Source organism: Aplidium turbinatum, chromosome 9 (assembly GCF_918807975.1).
Source record: "Aplidium turbinatum chromosome 9, kaAplTurb1.1, whole genome shotgun sequence".
Classification (NCBI taxonomy): domain Eukaryota; kingdom Metazoa; phylum Chordata; class Ascidiacea; order Aplousobranchia; family Polyclinidae; genus Aplidium; species Aplidium turbinatum.
Window position 1 is genome coordinate 13,119,840 of NC_137480.1, and position 20,189 is coordinate 13,140,028.

The window sequence follows — 20,189 nt, forward strand, 5'->3', positions numbered from 1 at the left end:
TAATATTAGTTTTCTCTTCCTAATATAGCCAACTATATAGCCCATGGAGTATAGTTAACCTATTGTTTTTATTAAAGTACTTCAATACTTAATCAGTAACAAGTAAATGTAATATTGAAATGTATTTTCTCATGAAAATATTTAAAATCCTTGTTTTCTGGAGGAAATTAGTAAAAAATTTCATATATTTTATGATTTTAGAATAATGTTTTTTGGTTGGAGCTCCAAAAGTGGTCCTTAACCACTCACCTAATTTTTCTGCATCTTTTGCGACCAATTTGAACAGTTTCTGACAAGTGGTTGTTGAATAATGTCTGAAAACCACATTTTTGCCAGCGCTACTCCCCCGGATTTTTTAAAATCCCATTATCCGGGGGGTTTTTCAAACCAATTTCAATTTTTTTTTTCTTAGTGCCCTAAGTATGTCTCATAGCATAACATTAAGGTGTACTCATACCAAAGTAAATTTTAAGCCCCCCCCTATTTTTGTCGAGTAGGTAGGCTAATGAAGAAAAACAAACGTTTTCTCTTTTACCATTTAGAACGTATTATTTATATTTGTTTGTTGATCGTCCTCTGCAAAATATTACCTCGGCCGAGGGGACCCACGGCTGATTAGAGGCCCACTCATTCTAGTCTGTTTAATGTTTTTTGACTCTTTAAAAAATAGAAAAGTTGTTGCAGAAGCTATTAGATATTCAATAGCTAAAATCGTGCAAGGCCGTATGTACTGCACGTGCAAGGCCGTATGTCTGTATCACAAAAACTACCAAAATGATGTAATATTCCGAAATAAACACTGCGTACTCAAGTAGCCTAGTTAATTAACAATTAAATTGACAAATTTCATTGTTAATCGAAATAGGTTATGAAGTTAAATGTGCCGTGGAAATGCTATCGGTGAAACGAAAGTCAGGACATCTCAGATAGATTTTCGAAGTTCTAGATTGCTGAAAGGCTACACTACACTGGGCTATAGCCTATAAACTTTCAAAAAATAAATTATTGAAATCCTTCTGTGATCGTGAATGATTTTTTTTGAAATGGTGAGCAAACGTGTTAGTTGTCCGCCCCGTTAGCTCAGTGGTTACGCCACGGCTCAAGATCACGCGGCGCAAGTTCGACTCTCGGAGTGTGCGCTTGAGCAATGCATTTTCAGGACTGCTCTCCAATCAGCGGCAGCTAGTGAATGGAATAATTCCCCGACAACAACACTTCAACAATCGAAAAACTTCACTCTGCCAATCTCGGTAACCGGCCCTGCGTCAAAACCTCTACAAGTAGGTGCGAAACTACCAAGAATAACCAATCAAGGCTTTGTCAGTCCGAGGATAAAGATTCAAAACCAACCAACCAACTTAAATTTTAAACCAAAACTTTTACCCCAATCCAATTTTTATTTGATAAATTCGGTCACATACCAACGACGCGTCTTGATAAACAAAGCATTACTGTTCCTAAAAATGCCTAAAAAGCAATGGTTTATACGAAAAAACAAGATTATATTTGTCGAAATTATCTGGAGGGCAAGCCCCCACCACACCTTTTGATTTTTTTTTCAATTTCCTTGACTTTTTTCTACATCCATCACCAGGGATGGAGGAACCATTTTACAATTAAGTGGGCCCAGAGGCGCAGTAGCCAAAGTCAACCAACTTCTGGGGGGCGAAGCCCTCCAGACCCCCCATAACTTTGTTGCATTCCTAATAGCAATGCAAAAAAGAGGACATTTGAGCATTTTTAAGTGTCCTCGGAGGACAATTCATTTTTTATGAAAAAAGAGGACAAATCCTCCTAAAAGAGGACATATGGTAGCCCATGGCCACCTGGAGATGCGGCCTGATTTGTCACATTTTGCAGATTTTGATTTTAGCTACTGCTTGACTGACATTTTTTGAGATGTTTTTACTTTTTGCGGTTTCCTAATGACATAAAACTTTTTTGTTGCCTTGGGGATGCAGTAGAAAATGAAAAAAAGTAAGTTGAAAAACGCAAAATCAGACTGTTATTGAAAATTAACAGTCCGACTGAAATCTTCGAAATCAAATTTTCTTTGTTTTTCAACATGTGAGGATGTTAAAACCTATTGTGTCATCTGGGGAAAAGAATAAAGAAAGCGTAAAAATCTAAGTTTTAGGAAAATTTATTTAAACGTTTGCCCAAAGTTAGAAAAACCTGGAAATTTCTGCAAAATGTGACAAATCAGGCCGTATCTATGGGTCGCCCTATTATTAGAGCAGGTACCCTTCGCATTCAATTGTGGGCTTGTAAGGGCTGTTAGGAGAATGACAGTGCAGTTGATACTCCCTTACGTTTTGTCTTCCATCTAACACAACTCACGAGCTTCAACCAGCCCCTGCATGTGTCAGTATTAGAGCCTTTGAGCACTACTGGGATGAAGAAGTTCTCAATTTTTGGAGACTGCAACCAAATAGGTCACTCACTAAGGAATTATTTGGTAAAATGTTTTCACCTGCTTGGTGCAAAACCATGACAATATCTTATATTCAGAGTGCCTTTTGAAAATGTGGAATCTTTCCATTTGATGACAAGGCTATTCCTGACCATGCTTTTGCTCCAAAATGATGTCACCAACATTGACCACACAGTCGGTGATCAATCTCAACTGCTGTCACCAAGTCATGACATGTTTTCACACCCACCAACAAGTCATGAGATGTCTCCAAAACTGTCAACAAGTCATAAGATCTCTCCACAACCATCAACAAGTCATGGGATTTCAACACAGCCCTCCATATCAACACCATTTCATAGCATAATGGTTACACCGTCAGCAAATATCTTAAGCAAAAAGCGGGAGCAGTGTTTCCATTGACTTGAGTCACCAAAATATCAGATTTTTTCCGAAAAGTTCCAAACTAACATCAGACTCAAAATTTTATTGATATCAATAATAATCTGAAAGTTTTTCACACCAAACCTAACAGCACGCCTGCATGAATAAAATGCACAAACACAAGCGGTGAATTTTGCGCAAACTGTGCATGCAAAATATGTCACCATGAAGACTGTGCTGGTTTAACAAAAGATGATGATGAATTTGTATGCCCTGATTGTGATATGTAGGCCTAAACGCTTTATTGTTGAAAAAGAATTTCTTTGAAAAAATTTATCTAAACTTGTGATTGAAAAAAAAACTTGTTTGCACGAACTTATTGATTGGAAAAGAACTTACATAAACTCACCACGTGGTCTAACATTTCTTTTTGTAATAAACTATGTAAATAAATTGTTTTCGAGATTTTTTACTGTTTTGATGTTGTGTAGCCTATTGTTTTTTTTCCAGAATTTATGGCTCAAAAATTTGAGTTTAGAAGGATGGCCTTAGGCAGTGGTGCCTTTTTAAGGCCCACTCAGCAAAAATTAGCAAACCAACTATTATAATTTTAAAACTGTGATCAATATGTCATTAAAATTGTTCTAAAGAAGCGCTTTAAAGATGGTGAAACACAATAAAACACACATTGGTAGCCGCTTTTTTCATTTCATAATCAATTTGCGACAAAAGAAAAATGGCGGGCCTTATTGGGGAACGGTAGGTTACCTATCTAAATTATCTCTACCAATAATTCGACTTTTTTGGGGGGGATAAGACGTCCTGTAGTGAGTGCTCTTTTTTTACTGCTCTTGGGTGAATTAATTCGCTTTGTAATGTTTTGATTTCGTTACTTACTGTTTTTGCTATAATGCATTATTCCTACACCCTGTATTTTTCATTACTTTTTCAGGAGAAATCATCAGAGCATATTTACTAGCAGTGACGCATAAAGCCTGGTTTGGTTCTGAAAAGCTCGAAACGCAACGGAAGACTTAAATGACGTAAGAAACGAGAGGCCTAATCATATACAGTAGACGCTTCACAACGAACTCTGAAGTATATAAAGACATTATCCGATTCAAACCAGCAGAGACTTAAAGACGAACACACGTCACGCTCGCATGATTTCTCTTTAAAACAAAAACAAATAAAACACATCCGATGTAACTTATGATTATTTTTCATGCGTTTCTGTATTTTGTGTTTTTGCTTGTTTGTCAGTTAACACAATTTTTTCACATTAACTTGTGAGTGACTTGTGTTTATTAATGCGTGGCTATATTTATGTGTCTTTGCTTGTTTGTCAGTTAACACAATTTTTTCACATTAACTTGTGAGTGACTTGTGTTTATTAATGCGTGGCTATATTTATGTGTCTTTGCTTGTTTGCCAGTTAACGCCATTTCTTCATGCTGTTTGTCATTATCAAGGCGTCTTAAAAATGATCTTCGTGAACCACTGAGGAGTTGTTAAAATCAGAGTTGTTGGTTTGGACGAGATTAGCATGTCAGGCTCACGCTAAGCTACGTTTTCTATATTGTATAGGCTACTGCAATTTGTAATGTATTCCATAACATAACCTGCTTGCGAATTTGATATTTTATATTCCGGATGTCTACTCGAAATTGCAAAAAATGTGCACGGAGACACAAAATTATTACAGGGCAGTAGCTACACTAAAATACTGCTAATCAAATTGACAAGACAAACAACGACGCACAAATCAACGCATCACGAAACCAGCCCAGCGTCTTTTGCCATAGAATAAAATATCCCTTTAGCTTCCAACAAGTTGACAGGAGAATCGTATTCTGCTGCTTGACCGGAATCCATAACAAGAATTCTGAAACGAAATAAGTCAAGTAAAACTTATTTTGAATATTGGTTATCTCATACAAAAGTTTCAATTGAATGTAGTTTACCTTGTACTGTCCATTATTGTGTTGAGACGATGAGCAATAGTGAAGGTTGTGCAATTGGAAAATTGTGAGCGTATTGTTGCCTGGAAGAAAAGTAAGATGTCACGTGAATGAAATTGACTGAGGCCACAATACAGTATGAATCTACTTCATGGTTAGGCTACTAACGAAATGATACCTGAATGACATCATCAGTCTCTAAGTCAACAGCAGCTGTTGCCTCATCGAGCACAAGAATCTTTGACTTTCGAAGCAACGCTCTGGCTAGGCAGACCAATTGTCTTTGTCCAACACTGAGATAAATGTTACATTTAACTATTTGTGAAATAACGTGACTGTATATATGAAGAACAATTTTCGGCTGTTAATTTTCTACAGATTAAAAAGCTTTTCTTAAATACGAACACCATAAACAGTGTGCACATAGTGAACTATGTTTCAAAAGCCGCTAGGTAAATAATAAGCATGAAATACAAGCTAACCACAGGTACCTCAAATTATCGCCACCTTCAGTGACATCATGTTCAAGCTGTTTAGCAAGTCCAGAAACAAAGTTTTTCAAATGCGAATGTTCGAGAACATTCCACAATTCATCGTCAGTGTACGTTCCAAACGGATCGAGATTCATCCTCAGAGTCCCAGAGAAAAGCACCGGATCCTGTAGTTTGAGATTTAGACACATTTCACATTACAGTATTAATAGGCAATTTATGATCGGAGAGGTGATTGTAAGGGTGCCATTACTCCTACTTTCTGAGTAAACTAATCTCAAATAGTGACAATCATTGGCGATATCGATTCATTGCAATAATGCTTCTCTTTCGCATCTAAGTTATAAACTATTTGCAAGTAACCAATGAAAACTTTTCACCAAAACATATCTGTTCCAACAAGCCTACTTGAGGGATGATTGAAATCTTGGATCTCAAAGAGTGCAATCCCATCTTGCTGATGTCGAGTCCATCGATTCGGATCCTTCCTGATGCTGACTCTATGATGCGGAACAAGGCTAAGGTAAGAGAAGACTTCCCAGCACCTGTCCGACCGACTACTCCGATCTGAATGCGTTTGCAAGAGAAACGTTACGTATGTCTTTATAATTGAAGAAAAAAAGATAAAAAAATGAACGCAATGACATCACAAAACATAAAGATTTAGATATATCGCCACTTTCTCTCACCTTTTCTCCACCTTTGATATGCACGTTCACATTCCTGACGACCAGATCCAATCCATCTCGGTATCTTGTGCTGTAATCTTCAAACGATATTGTGCCAACATCAGGCCAAGTTCTCGGAGGCTGGTATTGTTCGTTGTACAGCGGCGCCTTGAGAAACATTTCTTTAGTTACACTAGACGACAATGGTTTCGCATGAATTTGAGAGCTGATTTACGGAGAGTTTGAGCGCAGAATCTAAATCTCAGTTCGTATTTTCTCACACCGACATGGTCTGATTGACTCCATAATAATAAATTGCTTAAAGGGGCAGACAACTCCATTTTCAAATGCAAATTGAGAGTTGAAATACATAAAGGGGATATTCAAAAACACGTTGCACTTGTTTTTATGACAAAATACTCATTTGTTCTCACGCAATCTTAAAACAAAGTTTTGGTTTTGTAATTCGAACACACACCGCACGAACTGTTGTCGAAATAAAAAAAATTCTCGGGTGACGTCATGAGAGTACTGCTGGACAAATATTTTGCTTGTTTGAGGTGTGGCATGCGTTTGCAGCAGTGGATAAGATTATTCCAAGTTACAATTGAAGTTCAGATTTAGTTTATTGTAGCCTTGGTGCTAGCTTACGTCATTTTACAGACTACACTAAACTTTTTATTGGACGTTTAACCTAAACATTTTGGGCTAGACCTTGCAGTGTTTGCATAGTTTTGATGGTATTTAACAGCAAGAGGTTCAGACAGTCAAGAGTTGCAGAGATTTGCATTTATTTTTTACTTCATGATTAGTCAGTGCTGCATCCTGTGCTGTATGCACGATGGGCCTACCTACCAGTCTCAGTATTTACTCATGTATTTCAATTTGTGATTGTGTATTGGCTAGACAAGTAGGCCTATACCGGTATCTCAATATGCATTCTTCCCCAGTGCTGTGTGAGTAAACCAAGCTAAACCTGTTACAATTTGGTACTCATCATGCCAAATCGGTGTGTTGTACCGTATATAACTGTTCATCTGGCAGTTTTTCTAGGCTACTGATAAAATTTCTTTGTTCCATTTTCCATAAAATCGTACCATAAAAAGAAATGGAACAAGTCTGTAAACACCACAAGAGTGTGGCCAGGATCGACAGAGTCCAGCACAATATGGCGACTCCATTTCAAGGAAACAGATTTTTAAAATCTTTTTCAATTTGACATGGGTCATGCCACACGTCTCAATTTAAACTTTAATGCATGCCCTTCAATTTTTCCAAACAAAAACATTTCAACAACTTTGCAACCGTTGGATTCAAAGTCCAGTAGAGAGACAACTCCACAACAAAATTCCACTTTATCCATGCGACCGGCTGCTAGGGAGCAGCAAGTTCTTGAGGTAATTTTAAGCTAACAATTATATTACTACATGTTTGTTATAAAGTACCGTACATAAGTAGCGAAGTAGCATCCTTGAGAAATTGTTTTCCCTAAGTTTACAATATGTATGCAGCCTGCTGGTATAGTGATCCCAGCTACATGCACTTTTAGAACGTCCCATGTATAATTCACCAAGTGCATTAACAAAAAATGTTCCTTCATATATACATTGTTGTTTTCTTTTTCAGTTACTGGCTAGGGATGCACCCAAATTCGTACCCTGAACAATTCCTACCCCCAATTCGTACACTGAAAAGATCAAGAGAAAAAATTAAAAAAAGCCGAAGTCATGCCAAACAGAAATGGTTACTTGTGATGCTGTAACACAATATGACGTGTTAGATTTTCGTGCTTGTTCATCAAAAGGATGCCAAGCTACCTTGAAGCCAATCAGTGCGGCGAAAGGTAAGAAACTTTGACTATAATATGACATATTATGAAATAACAGTAGTGTACATTTTAATAGCTTTGGAAAGAGAAGTGATGCCAAATAATACTGTAAAAGTTGCTTTGCTTGATTTGGAATATGTTTATTGCAGCAACTCAGGCTAATGCCCTGGTATTAACACAATCTGTAGGTGTGACCTGCAACTTGCAAGAAAGAAAATGAATTCCACCAGATTACCTTACTTCCACTCCCAAAAAAGCAAAAATGGCTTTGCAAGACATATCTTTTGAAGATAATGAAATGCACTATCCAAATTTCTCAATAAATACATTTTCGGAGGTGTCTACCAATGAACGTAGTGAAAAGCCGGGGTAAGTTTGTAAAATTCCAAAACAAAACTTCGTTCCTAAACTTTTCATCAAATTTTTCTATAATTCAACTGATGATCCACTAGGATGCACGGTGTGACAAAACATTTTAAATAAAGTAAACAATATCACACCAAATCAGAAGAATCGGTTTATTTAAATACAGAGCTTTCGCCACACAAGTGTGGCTTCATCAGTATAAACTTATTCAAATAGAAGTTTGTAAACAATGATATATCTGTTATAGATATTTTATGAATGCTTCCTGATGTATGGAAACACACACATAGGTAAACGAAAGTGCTCAATCTTTTCTTTAAAATAGTGTCATTGATAAGAATTTTTAATATGTCATTGAGCAGAATACTGTACTTCAACAATAGGAAGGTGATGGTATTGACCTCATGTTAGCGGGAGATGGAAGGGTAGATTCTCCTGGACATTGTGGGAGTGGGAAGCACGGCACATACACGATCATGGACACAAGATTGAATAAAATAGTAGATTTGCAACTTCTTCAGGTATGGACTTATTTGCTATATGTGTACTTTTCTCAAAACTGCTCGTAAACAGGCCAACTTCGCACAGAAAGCAACAAGGTAATGATGATTTATTGATGCTAAGCTATTTCACTGAAAACAGTTTCACTGAAACAAATTCACTGAAACAATACAAGTTGTATTTGGCTGTACAGTGTACATGTGTCACAATGAATGTGACTGCTACTTTATGCAATTCTGGTAGCTGACTGATGCTTTTTATTTTATTAGGATTTTGGAGATACAAGAGTAAATATAACCAAAAGTTGTTTTTGCAGATGCTATAAGCACATTTCCCACATACAGTTTGTTCGGTGGATCTGGGGTTGTCTTGGTAGATCAATCCGTGTGCCTCTAATGTCATGCGTCGTTTCGGCCATTAGATCGAAGTTTCCACGTGACAAAAATGAATAGTTGGGTTTAAGTATCCTGATTTGAAATAACGTCACAATACAAAGTCTGCTTTGAGAAAAGCTTTTCCGTGTGCACAGAGAGAGTGAATTTTGTACATGTCCAGTAAGCTATGCTAGAGGTCCTGAGAGAATCTTCCTAGTTCTTTACAAGCTAATATGGTACTTGCCGAAAGGTAGTTGCTTTCAGTGTTCATTTTATCAACTACTAAGCCGCTTACAATCGACATAAATACATGTAGTTCATTGTATTTGTTGGAAACGACACTACGAACACTTGCTTGCAATGCATCTTGCGCGAACATAAGATCGGCTAGTACTCTCATGAGTCACACGTGATTATCGCACGGTTCAGTGCGCACGCGCCTTCAACAAATATAGGCTAGAGCAAACAAAAACGGCCCTACAAAGGAAACGCAATCAAATTTTGAGAAAATTTCAATGACCACCCTTTATTATAAACACCTAGAGCACATTAAACAAAAAAATCGCAAAGTACAATTTGGACTTGCATGGCCCTTTAAAAGGTGCTGATGAACATGAGTGTGACTTGCAATAACTCTTACAACAATAAGCTTATCACATGTTTTCGTAGCATTGAAAGTCATTCGAAACTTTACACGTCAAACACGGGATGCTTGAATATTAAAACACAAACCTCCTGTGTGACGTTGGCATATTCTTCAACTCTCTCCACAGCTACGATGTTGGTTTCAGCTTCACTGGCACTTCTGACCAACCAGTTCAGTATCATCGTTATCTTTTAACAAAGTTAAAGTGAATAAACGACACTAAAAGGAAGTCACAATTTTCTCAATTGGCTTTTAGAAACTGATTAGGAATAGAACAATTAACTTTTTTAAAGTTCGGTAGCCTATTGATTTTCGTTTCAAAGCCAGTCAAGTGAGAAAAAAGTTAATGACTGTTCAAATAATGAATTGCTTGCGGGATTACCAATAGGTGGAACACATTTTTACCCTTGTCTAGAGCAGAGGTGACGAACCTGCGGCCCGTCAAAGAATTTTGTGCGGCCCGCAAAACAATTCGACAATCGTTCATGCATTAAAGACGAAAGACATCTCAAAGCTGTTTTATGCCTTGGTACACCTTTCCTTTGCTACAGGTCGAGGCTGACAGATGAAAATCTTAGTGTGCAGTTGAGAGTTGCCACATCCTTAGTCAAGCAAAAAACTTTCCAAAAATCCCACTCAGTAAAAAAAAGGAATGCTTCAATGTTATTTTTTAATATTTTATGCTTCAATACTGCATTAGATAGCTTCAGCTGTATGATTCGCATGGGCTTTTGTTTGTTGTTTGAAAAAGAAATTTCATTAACTTATTTGTTGTTTCGGAGCATAATGGTCGAAACATTTCGTCAACTTGAACAAAAAGGATAGAGCCAAAAAAGAAGAATCATACTCATATTATGATATGAAAGCAAACGCTTATACTGGAAAATTAAACTGCCTTCAGTGCAAGTAGTGTTGCTCTATCCTTTTTGCTCAAGTAGATTTGTTTTTATTTTTACTGTTGTATGTTTCGATTCTGCGTAAGATAATTTCAACTGTGTGGGTTTTATTACTTTCATTTGCCGTTTGTTACTTTTCATGAACAATATCTTGAGTCGCTTCTAAAACATTTCATAGTAGGTTACGATTAAACAGTTGTGTGGCCCGATAACTCATGTGTAATTGAGAAAGTGGCCCGCGACCGCAAAAAGGTTCGTCACCCCTGGTCTAGAGTGTCTAGAACTCTAGATGATCTTGAAAACAAAGGAACCGCTGAGAGAAAACACTTTTTCAAAGTGACATATTAATGTAAAAGGCACAACAAAACAACACAGAAACATGCCAAGAAAAAAGCTAAGGAGTGATTAACGAAAGGCGGAAAGTCAACTAAAACACTGAACGATACCTGCATGGCATAAGAAATCGAGAGGCCAACCAGGCCAGGATCGATTCCGTTTGGTTTTCCTTTCTCCACAACGACGAAGATGGCGGAAAACAGAACTATTAAATTTCCGACAATTTGCATTCGCAAACCAATCCATCTAAGAAAGTAATCAACAAATCAATTAAACTTACAAAACCTTGCATAAGACACTACAAAATAAACAAAATTTGGGAAAGCAAGTCGATTTTCTTTACTCCAGTAGGCTACCCCTTGTCTACACAAAACTTTTAAAGGACAAATGTTTCACAAGTTTGTTAAACAATGTTTAACTTGTGAATGGTTTTTCAAGCACCAACTTCTTACAACTCATAGTATAGTAATCTAAAGCTTTCAATCAGCATCACATACCTGTTTGACGTCACATTAGGAAAGTAAGCTCTCTGGTTCGTATCAACTTTATCTTCATTTTGTTTGATGAAACTTTTCTCCAACTTGTAAGCTCGAATTGTGCTCACGCCTGGTAGAGTAATGTTGTTGATTTATGCTCATGAAACAGCATTGACCGAACGTTAATCTAAACAAGATTAAGAGCCACACTACGAAAGTATGTTATGAATTCTTCTTACCTGCAAGAGTTTCACTGAAGTGCGAATATATCGGAGATCTGCTGATTGATTCTAATCTTTTAAGTTGCCGAGATGTTCGAATGTAGAATCTCTGCATGGAAAAACCGAGAAGAAACTTATGAACTAGAATTGTGTCACAGTGGTCTGTGAATTGTGTGAACAAAGCTTTAGTCGTAGAAAAAAGTACAGCATATTAACCATTTATCGGTAAACCTATAAAAATATATGGGTCTAGCCAGGCATCTAAGCTCCCGACGGTCATCGCGGCCATGGCCGCCGAGAAGTTTTTGAATGGCCTCCGAAACTACCGCACGGGTATAGGCCATGTTTTATCGCTGGCTTCCACAAGCTAATATTTCTCTACTGTTGTTTCACCCTGTTTTTGTTTCTCCATTTTGTTGTTAATGGTATTCGCAAACTTTTTTCACAAACAAGGCAAAACCTCTCACACGCCGACGAGAAATATTGCTGATGAAAATTTCGCAAAAAGGGTCTAAGGCGTCGACTTATAAAAACTCGAAGACTAGTTGTACACAACATCTACTTGGGAAGCAGTGCGTTTAACTACAACTGCAAATATGCTTGCTTCAGGGCCGTGTTTGCGTTGTTTTTACCTGAGTGAACGAAAAAACACGGTATCAATTAATGGATTTTGGGAAACACGAATTTTTAACGGAATTTTTATGTTGACTGCCGGACGCGAGAATATGGCCGACGGAAAGAAGCTCTGGTAGGCCATGCTTGGTCGCCGGAAAATAAAACAGCGTAGAGGCCTGAGCCCAGGGCAGTGGTTCTCAACCCTTGGAGGCTTGCAGCATCTCGCTGAAGTGAAAGCTATTTTGTGGTACCCTGTGACAGACCAACGACCTTTCACCTCAAACGTAGCAGTTTGTTGGAACAAACCTTAATTAATCGTTTCATACCAAAAGATTTCAAAATGGCATTCATAGTTTCTCTGCATAACTTTCAGTTGAGCTCTGATGCAGTGTGGAGGAAAGTAGGCAAGTTCGCTTGTTGTGCGTGCCCTTGGAAATGGCAATTAATAATAACACTTTCTAAAATCAAACTTATAATAGTCCTACGCCACTTTTACTTGAAAATTAAATGCCACTTTGATAGCATTTTGATAAAAAAGTTAAAAATAAAACGTAGGCTATACGTAGGCTAAGGTCAGTGTGAAACTTAGTATTGCCTACTGCTCTTTCATCAGAAGACAAAATGGGCAAAAAAGTTCCATGAACAGCATTCACCAATAAAACTACAATCAACAATTAGCACAAGTTGTACCGATATTGATCGTGACACCACAAAGTCACAACAATAAAAGGGTGCCACATTAAGAAATGTTGACCACGAAACATTTCATACGGAATCACAAAAATGCTCTCAAATAATGCAGAAAAAACAATCGAGCATGAAAAATTTATAAGCAACAATTATCCTAGCTAACCATTTTAAGACAGTAAAAAAGTGAATATGAGAAACAGCTCGTAGCATACCAGAGTATTGTAAACGGTACCCCAGGGTGCCGTGGCACTCCGGTTGGGATGACAACAGGCTATCGTTACATTTTAGGTCGGATAATCGGTTACCTGAATGAAGAAGTACATAATCGTGATGGGTACGATCACTACGGCGAATATTGGAGTGCTGTAGATGATGACGACGATTGATGAAATGCCCAAAAACAACATTTCCAGAAAATCCATCACGCTTTCCGGCACAGACTCGTCAATCAGATAAATGTCCTTGCTGTTGAATATGCAAGTTACATTAGGTAGTACCGGTACAACATTTGAAGTCTGTTTTATGCTAGGATATTACTCAAGAATGTAAGCTGCCCTGCTCTATCATTTCAATCATCAAACTTAGTTGTTGGGTGGTAGTTTGAACTTAGGAAAAACTATCAATGATAAGCATGTGGCAATGTTTTGATTGTTTCTGGTTTTTTTCGGCCGAAAAAGCTTCGCACAAAATAAATTACCTAAACCGGTTCACGATTCTTCCCAGCGGTGTTGTATCGAAGAAAGACATTGGAGCTTTCAAGATGTTATCCAACATTTTACTATGCAAGTGTCGAGAAGCAAATATAGCTCCGATGGAAAAGGCGAAGGCAGTAACAAGAACAAAAAAAGCTGAAATTCAAAAACAACTTTGAAAAATAATACTTGGCAATAGCTGGAATTATAAAGACACATCAAATGCAGTGAGATCTTACCATTTGCAAATCCTAAAAGTCCATAAACAGTGAGTCTGAACTTCGTTTTGGGTTGTGTTCCATTGACGATAGGGTCATCCGTCCATTCTGCAACCAAAAACATAATTCTTGTTGATAATAGAGCTGCTGATGTACAGTACGTTTTTAAGTAGTTTCTTCACATTCGGTAATCTGGATTAAAAAGCTGTTGTCATCATCATCATCATAATCCATCGTCGGTTTGTTCCCCACTAGTGGGGGTGGCCGATTGTTTCCGCGCAGCAATTGTTTTAATCCCTTTTCTCCATTTCACCCAGTCCCTTGCATCTTCCTCCTTCAGTCCGACTTTTTTAAATTCATCCTTCACTTGTTGTTTCCATGTTCTTCTTGGACGACCGCGTTTCCTCTTCCCATCCACCTTTAGATGTAGTGCCTTTCTAAGAAAACTTCCTTCCTCCCTCCTTATCACATGTCCATACCATCTTACTCCATTTGCCCTTGCCAGTTGGTCCATGGTCTCTCTCATCTCTAGCATATCCAACAATTCTTCAGTCCTTTTTTCCCTTCTCGTTTTCACCCCACACATTGCTCTCACCATTGACCTTTCTGTTCTTCTCAGGATTGCCAGTTCACTCTCTCTCAATACCCATGTCTCGCTACCATATAGCATTGCAGGCCGCACACAGCTCCGATATACTTTTCCTTTCATCCTTAGTGAAAATTTTCTGCCATACAACATTTCCCCACATTCCATGAACTTTGCCCAGCCCAATCTTGCCCTTGTTGTCACCGCTGCATCACATCCACCACTTCCATTTATCCGATCACCCAGATCCATTTATCCACTTCTATTTATCCGATCACCCAGATCACCAGATGTATAAGTAATTACTCAACATTTAATCAATTTTTTCTGTTTGTTTCACCCTTCCTTTTTTTTTTAATTTTGTAAGTGCTTTTGTCTGTATACCACTCGCTGAAGAATTTATTAGTACCAAAGGGATACTGATTAGCAATAAATAACGTAAAGAAACCACGTTGTTATTGGTGAATGCAATTAGCAGTTCTGCACTATCATCGGTAAGCGTAATTGCAATCTGTAGAAGGCTGCTGCAGATGGGGTGTTCTGATAGACACTTTACCAAAGGACAATTTTTCCAATGAACCAGCTGACTGCAGTCATTGACCCTTCTAGCACTCAGCTAGAGAGTTGATTCTTCCTTTGAACTTTGTTTGGTAATCACAGAAGAAAAAAGAGTAATGGCAGGGGAGAATTGAACCCACGTCACCGAAATCATTATTCCCCTAACCCTCAAACCGCTTGGCCACGCTGGCTTGGCAACGTTCACTGAATTTACTTTCTATCAGAACGCTCACAATATCACGAGCATGAGTCACGCGACTGCCATCAGCTGATTTAAATCTTGCCTTCTGATTGGTTAATAAACCTCATCTGCTGTATCTTCCAACCTGCAGATTACAAATACATCATCGGTAATCAGCGGGTTATTAATACTGTTCAAAAATCTCAAAATTAAACGTACTTTCAAATACTCACGGGAGAGCCAAATATTGGAATAAACAGTGGCTGCATTCTGTAGAATATACCCAAGGAAAGATACTGTAGACAACACAACTCCAATGGACTTTATGTAGGAAGCCACCACGGATACCTTTATCTAAAAAAACAAGAAAAAAAGCTTTACTTGACAAAAAAGGGTTCGGGAAAAAGGAGGTTGAAATGGAGGTAATAAAATATTTTAGAAAAATACTAAAGAAAACTCTGATAAACCTCAAGCTACCTCGCTCAACAAAATCAACAACAATTTCTTTGTTAGAATAAAGTTGGAGAGCTTTTATGTTACAAATCGTTTTCAGCTGTAAAAAAACTAACATTTCCTATTTCTGCCGTTTCTTCGGTCATTAACTTGTCTTCAAGCTTTTCCTTTTTCTTTTTTTCATCGGGCAGGTGACAAAATTGTTCTGTTCTTTTTCTTTCATTCCTCTTGGGCATTCTGAACCGTTTGTTTGGACTCGACGAAATAGACCCAGATTCTGAACTTTGGCTGATCGCTCTGAAATATAAATGCCTTATTGCACAATTGTTCGGCTGTAAAATATCCAACATCTGAAGAAAGAACAACTAAAATAAACTAAATTAAAGGGATGCTAAAGGAAAAACCTGACTTGGCGATTGTACACGTTCTTTGTGTTTAACATGCTACCATAAAACGATTTTCAATAACATTTTGCCCCATTGCGGTCTGATCAGCATTCCGCGCGTGCTTTTGTCAGAGCTTTCAAAACGGGAATGGGCGTGAGCAGCGAAGCGTGCGACTGTACAGTCTACGTCACAATCAACTAGCAATCAGCTGATCGGGCAATAGTTTATACTGCTGGCGATTCAACTGTAGGCTATGTATGTATGCACAATTGCACATCAAAACATCACATTTCAACATCAAAATATCAGACAGTTTGCTCAAAACATCAGATGTGGTAACGTGGCTTTTGTTATTGCTGTCGATAGTGACGTATTCTCGAGCAGTGTTTCCACTTTTGGTCATTTTGAAAAAAAATGAAACATTGGACTTTGGACCTTGCCAGCGCCATTGAAAACAAATTTTTTTCGGTAATTTTTTTTGAAATGCATTGTTGAATGTTCAGTTTACGCATTTTAATGCTTAATTTCCGTTTGAAAATTTCATTTAGTATGGCTAAAAGAATATAATCTTCTAAGACAAATTGGAAGAGCAGCTAACAAATAATTTAGTGCCTTATATACACATTACACATTCCCTGTTTTAACTCTGAAAGTTGATTTATTGGAGGAAAAAAATGTTTTAATACCTTTGATAAATTCTTACAGTCGCAGATCCTTCACTCTCAAACACAGGTGAACTTGCTAAGTCGGTTTCCACCATATGAGCAGAAGGATCGTCTGTCAAATCTAAACATCGGTTAATACAAAAGTCATATATTATAAAATATGCTATCATCAAACTCTGTTACTACTCACTAAAAACCTTAACAACCTGTTTCACCTTATAGTTCCTTATTCAAATAAAGTCTACCCCACTAGGAAGATATGCCATGTAAGTAATTTAATTATTATCTATATTTATTCATAACTTAATTACATAAATGCCGGTCTCTGTGCTTAATCTTATAGGTTTAATCTTATAAAAACAAACATTTCAACGGGTGGTAAGTTCACCTTCGATATCATCATCACCATCTTCATCACTACTTTTATCTTCATTTGCGTAATTCTTCAAAAATTCAGAAAACGCTCCATTCTTTTGCAACAGTTCATTATAATGTCCTTTCTGCGAGTAGAGAAAGTTGGTGCAGATAAACATCGCATGAATATGAAATGAACAATATAAATACTCGACACTAAAGTGATCGTGATTAGAACCTGTAAAAAAACTGAAACATGGATTCGGATCTGTTGATCAATTATTTTATCTCACATCATAAAATTTCAACGCTGATTGTAGACGTTGAAGTGCTTTCTGGTCATTTTAAATTTCAATGCACAAAACCACTCAAAACCTTTTGATAACTAAATCAAACTATAACTTCTACGTGTAGTAGCAATACACAGATGGCGTACAACGCATTGCAGCTGATATGAAAATATAAGCAACTTTACCTCTGAGATGCGTCCATTGACAAGCACGTAGATATAGTCGACTTGTGGAAGGAAACCCACACTATGGGTCACTAATACCCGTGTCTAAAACAAAAACAGACACTGCTATTATTTTAATACAAATGGAGTTAGGCTTTTCAAGGTTTTTATTATCTTTATAAACTAAAACTTGTCGTCTACCTACGCAATGCTTTACAATCAGATTACGTCAATGTGAAAATGGCATCAATGTGAAAATGGCAGTATGGCACCGTTCCACTAACTAAAAGAATAGCATTTTATCAACGCAGTATATTATTGAGTCAACTTATGAGGCCACATCACACGCCGTACAATTTAAGAATTAAATTATTATTTTAACCTCTTTGAGGATAGCTCGCATTAGGCCTACTTTCAAGAAGAGTTGCAACACACACCTTAGATTTAAGGCAACCATTCGGGCCAAGCACATTGTCGAAGATATGTTTCCCAACGTGGGCATCTACGGCGCTGAGTGGATCATCCAGAAGATAAACCTGATAAAAATAGTAAACTTATTGAAATTTGCACTAAAATGCAGAATACACGAAACGCTTCGATAAAGGTATTGCAGTGGTCAACAACATGTAGGCCTACCCATGGACAGTACCCGGTCAGTTGGTCGACAGGACAATTGGTCGACAGACATTTGGTCGACAGGACGTTTGGTCGACAGGACGTTAGGTCGACAGGACGATTCATTTTAGGGTTAGGGTTAGTTAACTAACCTTAACCCTAACCTAACCCTAAAATGAATCGTTCTGTCGACCTAAAGTCCTGTCGATCAAATGTCTTGTCGACCAAACGTCCTGTCGACCAAATGTGTGTCGACCAATCGACCGTACACACCCATGGACGTAGCTATAGATAGTATCTGGAATGGAAGCCAAACGCTAGGCCACATCCTGCGCGGCAAATAGGATTGCCATATTGGCGGTTGTAACGATAAATTTTAGAAACTTGACGTTTTCTAATGCATTTTCAGATTAAAATATGGCACGGTCGCAACACCTTAGGTCTTAGGATGTGGTAGTAATCATGCTGTTGACAAAATCAGCCCAAAAATGCAATATTATGAAAAGCATCATCAAGATTAGGGAAAAGTTGTCATTTCAAACCTGATGTTTTGTAAATAGGCCACTGCGCATTGATAAAATAAAGTTTTTTAAACTATTGACCATGCTGAAAAATAAAAAATAAAAAAACGCCAAAAATATATCAAAATGCCAAAGTCAAAGTAGCCTGCCAAACGCATAAAAAAACGCTCAAATTTCTAAAATTTGGGGTTTAAACTGCCAATCTGGCAATCCTGTTTTCCGTGCAAGATGAAGTCGAGCATTTGGCTTCCAGTCCAGATGCCAGTATAGCGACGTCCACGGTCTACCCTGTGTCGATTTTATTGTTTTGCGGCATTTTTATTGACTTGTTCTTTGAGAATACTCAAGCGCTCACTACGAAAAAGGTAAAACTAAAGAATAATCAGTTGTTTGCCTTCAGAAGCGGGTGTACTGCTGGAGAAAACAAAGCAAAGCATTTGCATGAGAATCAAGCAACTTGTATAACGTATATATATACTGTCACACTACCATTTTAGTGTAATATTGTCCGCAAACGTCAGAAGAATACAAAAAAAAGGAAAACAATTTCACCATTTTAAATTGAAAAATGATAGGCCTATAAAAGTTTGAAAAATCTATTAATACAAAAAAAGAATTACCTCGCTGTCATGATACACTGCCCTTGCAATCGATACTCGCTGCTTCTGTCCGCCGGAAAGATTAATTCCCTGCGGAATAAAAACCTTCACAAAGTTGTTCTGTTTAAACATCACAGCAAGATCATGTTTCATAATACATTTGTAAACATAACTTTAACTAGACTTTATTTTAATTTTATGAAAAACTAATTTTATAATTTTAGTAAAGTATATTTAGTAGAGATGTAGACAGAATGAAGTTAATCCATCATTCTACCATGTAACATACATCTGATATGATATTTGAAATGAAAGTTTCACAAGCTCACTCGCTCTCCAATCTCAGTGAGTCCACCAGCGGGCAACATTTCAAAATCTTCCTTCAAGTCACAAGCCTCAACAGTCTCTTGAAATTTCGAATCCTCCATTTGCTTTCCAAACAAAATGTTGTCACGAACTGTCAAGTTTTGTATCCAAGCTTGCTGGGCCACGTAGGCGACAGAGCCCTGCCGTAAGAAAAAAAAATCAATTTTATGTCGAGTAAGGCAAACCGGGGCGTGTTGTCACAAGGGGCGTGTTGTCACAGCAATTTTTTTTGTACTTGCACTGACTGCTTCGAGTCTATATTTGTAGCATGTGCTTCGTTAAGAGCAGGGGTGTGCAACCATTATTACTGGAGGGCCAGATATAAATATCTGGGTGAAACCGCGGGCCGCACGTTTATTTAACATCTGCTTTCTAGTAGTTGCAGGCAGGGGCGCCGGAAGCGGGGGGGCAGGGGGGCGGATGCCCCCCCTGCCCTCAATTTTTTTTGCAGATGGAGGGGCAGGGGGGGCAATGGTGCCCTTTTAAAATCATGTAAGCTACTGCACATTTTGCAATATAACAATTTCTGCTATTCGCTTTTAGCTTAATTATAATCTTTCATTTTTGCCTCAAAATAATATTTACAGCACAAAATTTTGCAACACAGTAGGCCTACAGGCCTTAAAATAGGCCTACCATATTTTCGTCGCCCTAAAAGAGGACACAAAAAAAAAC

General features: G+C 37.8%; 1 protein-coding gene across 1 annotated transcript in view; it reads right to left on the minus strand.

Annotated features, from left to right (window-relative positions):
• Positions 1-2,925: 2,925 nt before the first annotated feature.
• LOC145777018 (multidrug resistance-associated protein 1-like) overlaps positions 2,926-20,189 on the minus strand; it is a 44,518-nt gene continuing 27,254 nt past the window's right edge. The window contains exons 18-38 of the mRNA XM_082588285.1: positions 19,478-19,654; positions 19,170-19,238; positions 17,851-17,949; positions 17,435-17,518; positions 16,994-17,105; positions 16,627-16,726; positions 15,671-15,851; positions 15,335-15,455; positions 13,798-13,884; positions 13,564-13,714; positions 13,172-13,331; positions 11,580-11,670; positions 11,362-11,470; positions 10,975-11,110; positions 9,719-9,820; positions 5,939-6,085; positions 5,658-5,816; positions 5,250-5,416; positions 4,937-5,051; positions 4,762-4,841; positions 2,926-4,682 (exon numbers count right to left, since the gene is read on the minus strand). Coding sequence (XP_082444411.1) covers positions 4,571-4,682; positions 4,762-4,841; positions 4,937-5,051; positions 5,250-5,416; positions 5,658-5,816; positions 5,939-6,085; positions 9,719-9,820; positions 10,975-11,110; positions 11,362-11,470; positions 11,580-11,670; positions 13,172-13,331; positions 13,564-13,714; positions 13,798-13,884; positions 15,335-15,455; positions 15,671-15,851; positions 16,627-16,726; positions 16,994-17,105; positions 17,435-17,518; positions 17,851-17,949; positions 19,170-19,238; positions 19,478-19,654 — 2,559 coding nt within the window. The 3' untranslated portion in view covers positions 2,926-4,570. The remainder of the gene's footprint in view (positions 4,683-4,761; positions 4,842-4,936; positions 5,052-5,249; positions 5,417-5,657; positions 5,817-5,938; positions 6,086-9,718; positions 9,821-10,974; positions 11,111-11,361; positions 11,471-11,579; positions 11,671-13,171; positions 13,332-13,563; positions 13,715-13,797; positions 13,885-15,334; positions 15,456-15,670; positions 15,852-16,626; positions 16,727-16,993; positions 17,106-17,434; positions 17,519-17,850; positions 17,950-19,169; positions 19,239-19,477; positions 19,655-20,189) is intronic.